The sequence below is a fragment of the Pelobates fuscus genome, chromosome 5 (assembly GCF_036172605.1).
Source record: "Pelobates fuscus isolate aPelFus1 chromosome 5, aPelFus1.pri, whole genome shotgun sequence".
NCBI classification, from domain to species: domain Eukaryota; kingdom Metazoa; phylum Chordata; class Amphibia; order Anura; family Pelobatidae; genus Pelobates; species Pelobates fuscus.
In genome coordinates this window covers 293,498,788-293,512,091 of record NC_086321.1, presented here as the reverse complement: position 1 = coordinate 293,512,091, position 13,304 = coordinate 293,498,788, and the positions used below count along the sequence as shown (strand labels likewise).

Here is a 13,304-nt window from a genome sequence, read left to right as displayed (position 1 = left end):
CCTGTGCCCAAAAAAGTCAGACATCCATATTTACCAGTTAACCATAGATCATCTATGAACAGGTTGCCATGATATAGGTCAGTGATGGCGAACCTTTTTGAGCCCGAGTGCCCAAACCGCAATACATGTCAACTTTTTTTCCCTCAAAGTGCCAACATGGCAATTAAACCTGAATACTGAGATTTAAGTTCAGAAAAAACAACTCGTACAGTTGTCCAAACTAGTTAACATCTTTTGTTTTAGAAGACACAACAGAGAGTTCAATTATACATATTTTAAATAATGATATTAATAGATAAAATTAAGCATATATTTATTAGTATCTCCAACAAATGCAATGCATACACACACCTGAACACATTTACACACCGACAGCTTAATACATCCATACACAGACTGCTAAATACACACACAGTCCGTCAAATACAAACATACACACAATCTGCTGAATACACACATTACTGAATACACACACATATACTGCACTGAGGGGGGCAGTGTATGTGTTTGTGTGTGAGAGGGGGTAGCGGTGCTGTGTGGTGAGGGGGGTAGGGGTGCTGTGTGTGTTGTGGGGGTAGGGGTGCTGTGTATGTTGTGGGGGTAGGGGTGCTGTGTGTGTTGTGGGGGTAGGGGTGCTGTGTGTGTTGTGGGGGTAGGGGTGCTGTGTGTGTTGTGGGGGTAGGGGTGCTGTGTGTGTTGTGGGGGTAGGGGTGCTGTGTGTGTTGTGGTGGTAGAGGTGCTGTGTGTGTGTTGTGGGGGTAGAGGTGCTGTGTGTGTGTTGTGGGGGTAGAGGTGCTGTGTGTGTGTTGTGGGGATAGAGGTGCTGTGTGTGTGTTGTGGGGGTAGAGGTGCTGTGTGTGTGTTGTGGGGGTAGAGGTGCTGTGTGTGTGTTGTGGGGGTAGAGGTGCTGTGTGTGTGTTGTGGGGGTAGAGGTGCTGTGTGTGTGTTGTGGGGGTAGAGGTGCTGTGTGTGTGTTGTGGGGGTAGAGGTGCTGTGTGTGTGTTGTGGGGGTAGAGGTGCTGTGTGTGTGTTGTGGGGGTAGAGGTGCTGTGTGTGTGTTGTGGGGGTAGGGGTGCGGTGTGTGTTGTGGGGGTAGGGGTGCGATGTGTGTTGGGGTAGGGGTGCGGTGTGTGTTGTGGGGGTAGGGGTGCGGTGTGTGTTGTGGGGGTAGGGGTGCGGTGTGTGTTGTGGGGGTAGGGGTGCGGTGTGTGTTGTGGGGGTAGGGATGCGGTGTGTGTTGTGGGGGTAGGGGTGCGGTGTGTGTTGTGGGGGTAGGGGTGCGGTGTGTGTTGTGGGGGTAGGGGTGCGGTGTGTGTTGTGGGGGTAGGGGTGCGGTGTGTGTTGTGGGGGTAGGGGTGCGGTGTGTGTTGTGGGGGTAGGGGTGCGGTGTGTGTTGTGGGGGGGGTAGGGGTGCTGTGTGTGTGTGTGGGGGGGATAGGGGTGTTGTGTGGGGGGGATAGGGGTGTTGTGTGGGGGGATAGGGGTGCTGTGTGTGGGGGTAGGGATGCTGTGTTGGGGGTAGGGGTGCTGTGTGGGTGTTGGGGTGCTTTGGGGGGTGGGTAGGGGTGTTCTGTTGGGGGGGTAGGGGTGTTCTGTGGGGGGGTAGGGGTGCTGTGTGTGTGGGGGTAGGGGAGTTGGGGGTAGGGGTTCTGTGTGTGGGGGGGTAGGGGTTCTGTGTGTGGGGGGGGTAGGGGTGCTGTGGGGGTAGGGGAGTTGGGGGTAGGGGTTCTGTGTGTGGGGGGTAGGGGTTCTGTGTGTGGGGGGGGTAGGGGTGCTGTGTGTGGGGGGGGGGGGGGTAGGGGTGCTGTGTGTGGGGGGGGGGTAGGGGTGCTGTGTGTGGGGGGGGGTAGGGGTGCTGTGTGTGGGGGGGGTAGGGGTGCTGTGTGTGGGGGGGTAGGAGTGCTGTGTGTGGGGGGGTAAGGGGTGCTGTGTGTGGGGGGGTAAGGGGTGCTGTGTGTGGGGGGGTAGGGGTGCTGTGTGTGGGGGTGTAGGGGTGCTGTGTGTGGGGGTGTAGGGGTGCTCTGTGGGTAGGGGTGCTCTGTTGGGGGGGGTGGGTAGGGGTGCTCTGTTGGGGGGGTGGGTAGGGGTGCTCTGTTGGGGGGGGTAGGGGTGCTCTGTGGGTAGGGGTGTTCTGTTGGTGGGGGTGGGTAGGGTTGCTCTGTTGGGGGGGTGGGTAGGGTTGCTCTGTTGGGGGGGTGGGTAGGGGTGCTCTGTTGGGGGGGTTTAAGATACATTAAAACAATTATTTATTTATTTTTAAAAGCATACTGAACCCCCCCCCCCCTTTATCTTACCTTTGGTGAAGGGGAGGGGGGGAACACAGCCATCCCTGGTGGTCCAGTGGTGGTAAGTATCTAGGACAGGAGCCTGCAGCTCTCCTGTCCTCCCGCGCGTTGCTGTGTGGAGCATTACCATGGTAACGCGCGGCAACGCTCCACACAGTTTGCGGGAGGACAGGAGAGCTGCTTCCTCGATCCCTCCCCCCTGCTTCTGGTCCTGCCGACACGGAAGCAGAGTAGGCGCCTGCCGTTTCGGGCAGGCAGGTGCCTACTCTGCAGTGATGCCGATCCTACGGCCGCGTGCCGACAGAGAGGGCCCGGCGTGCCACAGGTTCGCCATCACTGATATAGGTGGTAACAACACTCATGGCCATCACATCTAGCCTCTTGCATCTATGTTTCTGCTGGTGATTGAAAAAAACAAACATACTTCTAAGTAATTTCCATGTGTGCCACAAAAAGAGGGTCGATTATCCTTTTGACTCCATAATGACACTTTTTTCATTGGCAACAAACTATTAATACTCTGCATATTTGCTGCGTTTCAAAAATGTTGTTTTTTTTCACAATATTTCGATTACTGATCTACAATGTTGTTTTTTTATTTTGTATTTTACTTTGGCCTGATGTTATGTACAAGACATTTTTAAGAGTAGATCTTTTGTAGCATTTTCTTTGTCCCAGATTCATCCCTCGTCAACAGCCACACAATTCCTCCCTTTCCTCTGGATTAGTTGTCCTTGGCCTTCCTCTAGACTGAGAGACATCTGTATATGTCAGAAGTGTATTTGTCAGCACTTTAAGCTGTATTTCCTCTCCCTTTTGTGTGCACATCATGTAAAGCTGCAGTCATTCCCTGTATCAAATAGAGATGCTTCAAATTTAGCTTTTCGAGATCTGGGTCGTTAAAAATAAACTCTAAGGGTTACAGTCACAAAATAATTGTCCGTAAAAAGGAAAGTTTGTTTTGTTTTTTGTACAGTGATTTGTTGTTGTTGTTGTTGTTGTTATTATTATTGGTATTTATATAGCACCAACTAATTCCGCAGCGCTTCAGGGAGTTCTCACAATGTATGTTTTGGTGTGGTTTTCATAGTATTTACATGTTTTTTGCATGTTTGCTAGGAGGAGAAAGAGAAACGCCGCTTGGAGCAGCTGGAAAGAAAGAAGGAAATTCAGCGCATGATAGAAGAGGAGGATGCTACTTTGAAGGGAAAGGCCCAAGCAAAAGCAGTGGAGTCTTCAAAAGTAACACGAGCACAAATAGAGGAAACACTGCGTAAAGAAGATGAAAGTAAAAGTACGTAGCTGTGAATACTTGAACGGTCGTAATACTGAGATTAAAAGACCAAACACAAATAAACAAGTTTTGTTGTTTTTTTTCTAGCTGTTGTTGAAAAACCCAAAACTCACATTGAAATGCCTCTTGAAGAAAACGTGAACCGCCGTGTCCTGGAAGAAGGGGAGGTAGAGGCACGTACTGTGGAGGATGCCATTGCAGTTCTGAGGTAAGAATGAGTAATGCTGTGTTGAGTATTTACCAAAAGTATATGTAGAATATTACATATTCAATGTGTCTATTTATAATCATAGTTGGTATGAATATATAACAGATAAACACAATACCAGGTGTTTAAAGTGGTTATTACCCCAAACACCCAATAGTTGGTATGGATGTCTAATGGGTTAAAAAGAACAGATGGTACTTTGCTATGCTGTACCATGAAAACTCTGGAATGTGGTAATTGAGGGTCTTGTCCTTATATGGACATAGTTGTATTTAAAAAGTCTGACGTCATTATGGTTATAGCTATATAAGATAGTGGACAAAGGACCACAAGGCTTGTTGTCTGTCTGTTCTCTAACTATATAGAATCTGACTCTCCCTTCAGGAGTCCAGCAATAAACATCTGCTGTTTTAACATCCATTATCCTGTAACCTCTTTTGTTGTTTTATTATATATCACTTACTGTAAGAATAAACCTAAAGAAGTCGTAAGTCTCATGCGTATTGATGTTTGTAACTGACACTCAGAAGAATTGTCATATAGATGTATATAAACACGCCGAGCCACCCAACAAGTAGAAATAGAGGTTATATCATAAGAAGAAGAAAGAGAATGTATTACAGTATACTAGAACATTGAGACTATTCCAAGCAAATTTAAAAGCATTTTGAAATATGCAGAATAAAAAAAGGTATAAAATCGATATTCAGTTAAAGGACCACTATAGTGCCAGGAAAACATACTCGTTTTCCTGGCACTATAGTGCCCTGAGGGTGCCCCCACCCTCTGGGACCCCCGGGCACCGGGCTCTGGGGAGAGGAAAGGGGTTAAAACTTTCTCCAGCGCCTGGCGGGGAGCTCTTCTCCTCCGATCCTCCTCCGATCCTCCCATTCGGCTGACTGCGCACGCGCGGCAAGAGCTGCGCGTGCTGTAACGGACCGTTTTGCTCACAAGAGGATAAAAAACGTTTAGGCGATAATCCCCTTTCAGATAGACCAGCAGCTACTGCAATCACCAACCTCCCGAACTCCAAACTGCACGTATTCACCAACTCTCGAACAAGAGACACACGAACCCTGGAAGCAGCCGAACAGGAAAAGCAATACGAACAGCTTACACTCCTGGCAATCGGCATACAGTCAAATTCCCCCCAAGAATGAGACGACACTTCATTTTGAGGGTTAAAACAGGAACTCCAGATTTATTCACACACTGTCTTATAAAGGATTCTCCCATGCAAGGGAGGGATTTACAATACACCAATCACACAATAGTTACATCCCACAGATTCCCTCCCCTTAGCCTGGAAGGTAATCCAATTATACATACATTTTAAAACATACTTTTTACCCAACTTTCATAACTCTAAAACCATACATCACATTCACATAAAAATTACATATTCACAATCAATCCATTGTCACATTGTATACATAAAACACAGACATGTCACATATCCCTAGATAGCTGGGATCTGAGCGCACAAAACTACCAAATAGCGCTCAGATCCTATTCACACAGTTCAATTGCCATGGAGCCGAAGTCTTTAACTACACGAATGGGCTCCATCGCATGGCATAGCTATCTGGGTTAACACATTCACATACAGTCTGGTCCATAGCCCAAAGGCAAGAGGCGGGCAAGGAGCCCCCTCCAAGGACACGTGGCGAGGTCGGCTACGCCACATTTCTCCCCTTTACCATCTTTTCTAACGGGTTATCTGACCTCCTGCCGGTCAGTGCCCTGGTTAGTCAAGCAACCCACCCACAAAACAGAAACAGCAGTACAGCCCACCCACAATAACTGGTTACTACACCTGAGTAGAGGAGAACTTTGTCCATGTCCAGGTGCCTCGCCTCGGCTGTGCGGGGGGCTGGTAGACTGCCTTGGTGGGTTGCTGAGTGGGCAGAGACCAGCGGTACTCTGCCCTGGTGCCAGCACTACCACGGAAGTAGCCTGGTTGCTGGAAGGGGAGACCGACTGTCTCCCCTCTGGATACACCGCTCTGTGGCTGGGGGACAGGACCGACCATCCTTACCCCTTGTGCTGCAAGTGCAGAGACTACGGTCCCATCTGCATCGTTGGGGGGCGTAACATCTCCCCTTGCTGGGTTAGGCTGCCGCTGGAGAGAGGGTGTAACAAGCTCCTCTCTCTGAACTGTAAACTGTCGCTGGCGAGTGGGGGTAGCAGGCTCCTCTCCCAGACACTCTCTCTGTTGGTGGAGAGGGGGACCAGCTGTCTCCCCTTTCATTATTTTTTCCTGCTGCTGGGGTGCGAGACTGACGGTCTCTGCTCCCTGCAGGACACTCTGCCGCTGGGGAGGAAGGACGGCACCTTCAGCTCCCTGGGACTCACACTGCCGCTGGGGAGGAAGGACGACACCTTCAGCTCCCTGGGACTCACACTGCCGCTGGGGAGGAAGGACAGCACCTTCAGCTCCCTGGGACACACACTGCCGCTGGGGAGGAAGGACGGCACCTTCAGCTCCCTGGGATACACACTGCCGCTGGGGAGGAAGGACGGTACCTTCAGCTCCCTGGGGTACACACTGCCGCTGGGGAGGAAGGAGGACACCTTCAGCTCCCTGGGACACACACTGCCGCTGGGGAGGAAGGACGGCACCTTCAGCTCCCTGGGGTACACACTGCCGCTGGGGAGGAAGGATGGCACCTTCCGCTCCCTGGGATACACACTGCCGCTGGGGAGGAAGGACGGCACCTTCTGCTCCCTGGGGTACACACTGCTGCTGGGGAGGAAGGAGGACACCTTCAGCTCCCTGGAATACACACTGCCGCTGGGGAGGAAGGACTGCACCTTCGGCTCCCGGGGATACAATCTGCCGCTGGGGAGGAAGGACGTCACCTTCAGCTCCCTGGGATATACACTGCTGCTGGGGAGGAAGGACTGCACCTTCGGCTCCCTGGGATACACACTGCCGCTGGGGAGGAAGGACTGCACCTTCAGCTCCCTGGGGTACACACTGCCGCTGGGGAGGAAGCTCCCTGGGACTTACTCTGCCGCTGGGGAGGAAGGACGACACCTTCTGCTCCCTGGGGTACCCCTTTGAGTCCCCGTAATGCACTCTGCCACCGGATAGGGCGGCCGATACCTTTGGCTGGATCTGCCATGAACTGCAGGTACTCGTCTACCTGGCTCCTTACGAACTGCACAAATTCCTCAGAGGGGACAAATGTAACGAGAGCCAGCCGCGAGGCACACTCTTTGTCAAACGCCTCCTGCGTGTAGCGGGGTGCCATGCATGCTCTGTCGAAGTTGGTTCCTTTGTACATAGGGTCACTGTACGGGTACTAGCGTTGCCCTCAATTGTAATCCAGGCACTGGTGTTGTCTTGTAGCTGTCCTTCTGGGCTGTGGGAATGATCCCACTGCTGCCACCAATTGTTGCGGACCGTTTCGCTCACAAGAGGATAAAAACCGTTTAGGCGATAATCCCCTTTCAGATAGACCAGCAGCTACTGCAATCACCAACCTCCCGAACTCCAAACTGCACGAATCCCCCAACTCCCGAACAGGAAACACACGAACCCTAGAAGCAGCCAAACAGGAAAAGCCCTACGAACAGCTTACACTCCTGGCAATCGGCATACAGTCAAATTCCCCCCCAAGAATGAGACGACACTTCACTTTGAGGGTTAAAACAGGAACTCCAGATTTATTCACGCACCGTCTTATAAAGGATTCTCCCATGCAAGGGAGGGATTTATAATACACCAATCACACAATAGTTACATCCCACAGATTCCCTCCCCTTAGCCTGGGAGGTAATCCAATTATACATACATTTTAAAACATACTTTTTACCCAACTTTCATAACTCTAAAAACATACATCACATTCACATAAAAATTACATATTCACAATCAATCCATTCAGGGGAACAACATATTAAAAACGGCATGAATCAGACCAGGGGTTCAAAAGTTAGTAAAGTATCTTTTAAAAAACCCTGCCAGCATGGCTTTCCGGCCCAGACCAGTTTTCTATCCTGGAGATAATTGAGAAGTAATTCAATTATCTCCCAGGACAGAGACAAGACTCCATTATGCACATGGTGAGCACAAAGCATTAAAATACTATAAAATACACAAAGTCACATTTTATACATAAAACACAGACATGTCACATATCCCCAGATGGCTGGGATCTGAGCGCACAAAACTACCAAATAGCGCTCAGATCCTATTCACACAGTTCAATTGCCATGGAGCCGAAGTCTTTAACTACACGAATGGGCTCCATGGCATAGCTATCTGGGTTAACACATTCACATACAGTCGGGTCCATAGTCCAAAGGCAACCCCCTCCAAGGACACGTGGCGAGGTCAGTTTCGCCACACGCGCATTCAGACGGTCTCATAGGAAAGCATTATCAATGCTTTTCTTTGGACGCTTGCATGCTCTTACTGTGATTTTCACAGTGAGAATCACGCAAGCGCCTCTAGCGGCTGTCAATGAGACAGCCACTAGAGGCTTTGAGGGCTGGATTAACCCATTTATAAACATAGCAGTTTCTCTGAAACTGCTATGTTTATAAAAAAAATTGGTTAACCCTAGCTGGACCTGGCACCCAGACCACTTCATTAAGCTGAAGTGGTCTGGGTGCCTAGAGTGGTCCTTTAAATGAACACTATAGTCACCTAAATTACTTTAGCTAAATAAAGCAGTGTTAGTGTATATATCCTTCCCTTGCAATTTCACTGCTCAATTCACTGTCATTTAGGAGTTAAATCACTTTGTTTCTGTTTATGCAGCCCTAGCCACACCTCCCCTGGCTATGATTGACAGAGCCTGCATGAAAAAAAAACTGGTTTCACTTTCAAACAAATGTAATTTACCTTAAATAATTGTATCTCAATCTCTAAATTGAACTTGCATCACATATAGGAGGCTCTTGCAGAGTCTAGCAAGCTATTAACATAGCAGGGGATAAGAAAATCTTAATTAAACAGCACTTGCAATAAAGAAAGCCTAAATAGGGCTCTCTTTACAGGAAGTGTTTATGGAAGGCTGTGCAAGTCACATGCAGGGAGGTGTGACTAGGGTTCATAAACAAAGGGATTTAACTCCTAAATGGCAGAGGATTGAGCAGTGAGGCTGCAGGGGCATGTTCTATACACCAAAACTGCTTAATTAAGCCAAAGTTGTTCAGGTGACTATAGTGTTCCTTTAAAGTTTGGAGTGCTACTTTAGTATAATAAATGTCAAGCCCCGCCATAATATACAAAAAAATAAAGATTATTTAGTTTTTTTACCCATCTGAACGTCTCTGCTGCGCTCCTGCCCAATTTGTTTCAGGTGTAATTAAAGTGAGTCAGGTGCAGCGATCACTACATACAATGCTTCTTGTAGGGAAGTATGTACTTCTGCTTGAACAATTGTTCATGTAATTTCAACCAGAAATACTCCCTGGCTGTCAGGGGTGTTCCTTAATTCATTCATAAAACTGCTGATTTCTTTTGAAATACACAGTTTTACAAAGAGGGACAGCAACTTTAATTGCGTTGGCCCTTTAATATACCAAATTGTAGGCAATGAGCAAGTATATCCATAAAATATATTTTGATAGTTGTAACCAATTTTTACACGACAAATAAGATCCTTAGAAAGTAGCACAGCCCTCTCTGTGGTATGGATTAACCAGAGCCTTATAAAGTCAAAATGCACTGAGTTTCGTGTCTGCAATAATCACAGTCCTTATTCAATGTGCAGTAACAGGTAACTTAAAACATATAATATCTGTGCAAAGAAACACCTTATTCATTTGAGCACTAACAAGTAGAACATCCCTTTCCTACTTCAGGTTAGACCAGTGGTTCACAAACCTTTTTAAGTTCAAGGTGCCCTTAATATTTCAATATTTTCTCAATGCACCCCAAGTCAAAATTTCTAGGTTGTAAATCGGTACAGTGCTGTGGCATTAACTGGCGCTATAGTGTAATGTACAGTGTTGGTGTTTGAAGGGGTGCTTGTAATAGTTTGTTTTAATACAGGGGTGTGTTTGTATGTAGTGTTCACTTGTTAATGCGGATGTACGTTTGTGTGAAGTATTTGTGTTTGAGTGAAGGGATGTGTTTGTATATTTTTTTGGAGTTTGTGTGTAATATTTGTGTTAGATTGCAGGAGTTTGTTTGTATGTTGTGCTGGTGTTTAACTGCTTGGATGTATGCACACACACTACCACATACGTACTTACACAGATATACATGTACATTAACCGACATATACACACACACGCATTGTTTGTTGGTCTTACTGCCTTTAGTTTTGTCTTCAGTGTGTGAAAGGCATGTTCAGTTGGGTTGAGGTCAGCACGGACTTGGCTATTAAAGAATATTTCACTTCTTTGCATTGAAAAGCAGAGGTTTATTTAACAATAACTTGGCTATTAAAGAATATTTCACTTCTTTGCATTGAAAAGCAGAGGTTTATTTAACAATAAGTTGAGGATCCCTGTGTATCTGTTGTGTGACGCACACTGTCCTTGTGTAGCTGAATCTGAACAGATAGTATAGCCGTATACACATAACAATTCATTCTGCTGCTTCTGTCAAGTCATGTCTTCTATAAAAGCTAGTGACCCAGTTCTATTTACAGACATATAAGCCCATGCAATACTACTGCTTCCACCATGTTTCACAGACAGTGTAATATGCTTCAGATCATGAGCTGTTCCCTCCTTTTTCCATATGCTTCTCTTCTGATCTTTCTGGTGCAGATCTAGGTTCATCACCTCAAAATACTTTTTTTGTAATGTTTTCTGTACTTTCTTGATGCTTACCAGTGGGTTTCATCTGTATTTACTTTCATTAAGTGCACCAAACCTTTTGGTGTTGCTGGGCTCACCTGGTCTATGTGCAAAATCCATGATATAGCAACTCCTTATGTTGTTTTTTTTTGTTTTTTTAGCATAGAGATGGCCCGCATTACTTGCTTTGGTAGCTCTTTGGACCTCATATTGAGAGTTCACAGCAACTTGAAACAAAGTACTTGCAAATTGTATATTTATTTATTTAACAGCATGATTTTTAATGAAATGGCAAGAGAATAGACCACAGCTTCTCAGCCAGTTGTTCAATTGCTTTTGGTCCATTGAAAAAGAGGACCACACATAAGAAAGTGATGTAATTCCTAAAACGTTTACCTAATATAAATGCAAATACCATCAAATTAAAGTATGGCTTTCAATTACATTTCAAATCCATTGTAGTGGCAAGCCAGGAGAAGAAAATATAACAACCTTGTTTTGAGACCTAAATCTAAACGTTGTACTTACGTAATATACAACTCACATGACCAGCTCTGACAGTAACAGTATTGATGGCCTAATCAGGATGTCTCATTCGTGTCTCTATTCCAGTAGATGACTATAACATATGAACAAGAGGCTGTCCCTAAAATAAATGTTTTTTTTCCATAACATTAGGTGCCTAAAAATCAATAGTAAATTGGCTGTAAAGTTTCCATAACGTGCTTTCCATGCCTGTAGTAGTCCTTCGAAATGCATTTCACTCCTCCAGTATGACTTTCTCAGTTGGTGTGAACTCCTCCTCTCAATTTCCTCTGTATTTCCATATTTGCCTGCAAACATTGGCAACGTTAATACCCTGTCAACATGTAAAAGTTCTTTGTGCGTTTCTGTGATTATATCTATGCTCACAATACTTGTATTGCTCAACTACTTTATTGTGCTTTTATTGCTGGTCATATATCTTTTTCTGTTTATTAATGTGTGGAAGTGTGATTTTTGTATTATCTGTGCTGCAAAGGTATTCAAGCCTTAGTATCTTAGCACCATAATCACGAAAATCATCTCTAGTGGTTATGGTGGTTTGAATGCAATAATGACAATTGCATCTTTAATGGTTTTGACACACAATTGTTTTATGATTGAACTAATCTTCTAAAAATAAAATTTGCGTTTTTTCTTAAAATACACTTACTGATTTAAACACACACATTGTGCTTTTTTTAGCCTCTACTTTATTAAGGTTTTTAAATGTAGGTATGTTTTTTTTCTCATGTGGCAGGAGTGCTGCCTTTTATTATATATAATTTTTTATTAATCTTGTATTTGGGCACTGCATACAAACTCATGTTTTAGCAAAAGACCGTCCATTTTTTATTTTCTTAAATTTTTCCTCTCTTTAGCGCATTTGTATGACCCTCTGACCACACTTTGCACCTTCCCTATCTTCTGTCCCTACAGTATTGGCAAAGACCTTGACCGTCATCCTGAGCGTCGAATGAAAGCAGCCTTCACAGCCTATGAAGAAATAAACTTGCCCAGACTGAAGCAGGAGAATCCAAACATGCGCCTATCCCAGCTCAAACAACTCCTAAAGAAAGAATGGATGAAGTCACCCGAGAATCCAATGAATCAGCGACATGCAACATACAATGCAAACTAACAACCCTTGTAACTTATAACATATGAACAACTATGCCAACTATTTTCTGCCCCAGCTTCTTCAAGAATGGGATTGTAGCTAAACACAAGCTATATATTTGTGTTAATGGGCGGTTGTATTTCTTTTGTTATTTTTTATTTTTAGGAGGGAGTGGTCTATGTGTAGGAGTCCACAATGAACTGTCATTATAGTGAACGTGACCTGGGTGTGCCAAAAGGTTTTCTGGGGAAGTGAAAAGATAATAGTAAAGACTGGTTTATGAAGAAATTTGGTTCATGGCCAAATTTCAACCTTTTGTACCATACTGGTCTCCAACATATATTAATATATAGGATCATCATTGAGTCCAATCCACCCAAACAAAAGAATATTATTTAAGAATTATGCACCTGATGTTTAATAAATGTAATGAATTTAAGACGGTGATTAATGTTGTGGATATCTAATTGTTTTTGTCTAAAAGCTTGAGGTGATTGACTGCAGCTTTAAACACAGTTTGCTGAATTGCCTTATGTCTGGAGTGTGTCATATTTGTGACCATTTGCTGATTTTTATATAAAGCTAACAGAGATGGTAGGCGGTCTAGGATAGCGCTCGTTGGCCTTCCCCCATTCTCAATGGTCTTTATGGCAGCTTATAGAGAGGAATAGGAAAGCTGCAATCTCATGCTTGTGCACACTCGCGGCTCCAACTCAGAACCTTCTCGATGAGCAGCCTATTATTGTTATTTGTAAAGCAGCAACAAATTCTGTAGCGCTGTACAATAGGTGAACTAGCATACATTTTATTTATTTGCAGCAAGATGAGCTGAACACACAGGAACAGAGGGTGTTAAGGGCTAGAGAGATTATTTGAGTGATGGTCTGAGCCGGGGAATGAGAGTAGGGCTTGCAAAGGCAGCAAACTACACGTCTGATTTTGAAAACATGGATGGAAAAAAGACATGCATGTTTTCTATGAGGATATATCTACTAAATTGTTAAAATAATATTCAGTGTTCCTTTAATCATCTTTACAAAGGGCTACTCCACTCATGTTAAGCACTACAGCTCGCCACAGTAGCATTGAAGCTAGGGGTTCTCCAGTATA

At 45.3% G+C, this 13,304-nt stretch overlaps 1 protein-coding gene across 1 annotated transcript in view; it reads left to right on the top strand.

The window, feature by feature from the left end:
* Nucleotides 1-12,641, top strand: part of CCDC124 (coiled-coil domain containing 124) — a 49,624-nt gene extending 36,983 nt beyond the window's left edge. Inside the window, exons 3-5 of the mRNA XM_063457323.1 lie at nucleotides 3,405-3,579; nucleotides 3,667-3,787; nucleotides 12,014-12,641. Coding sequence (XP_063313393.1) covers nucleotides 3,405-3,579; nucleotides 3,667-3,787; nucleotides 12,014-12,215 — 498 coding nt within the window. The 3' untranslated portion in view covers nucleotides 12,216-12,641. The remainder of the gene's footprint in view (nucleotides 1-3,404; nucleotides 3,580-3,666; nucleotides 3,788-12,013) is intronic.
* The last annotated feature ends 663 nt before the right edge of the window (nucleotides 12,642-13,304 follow it).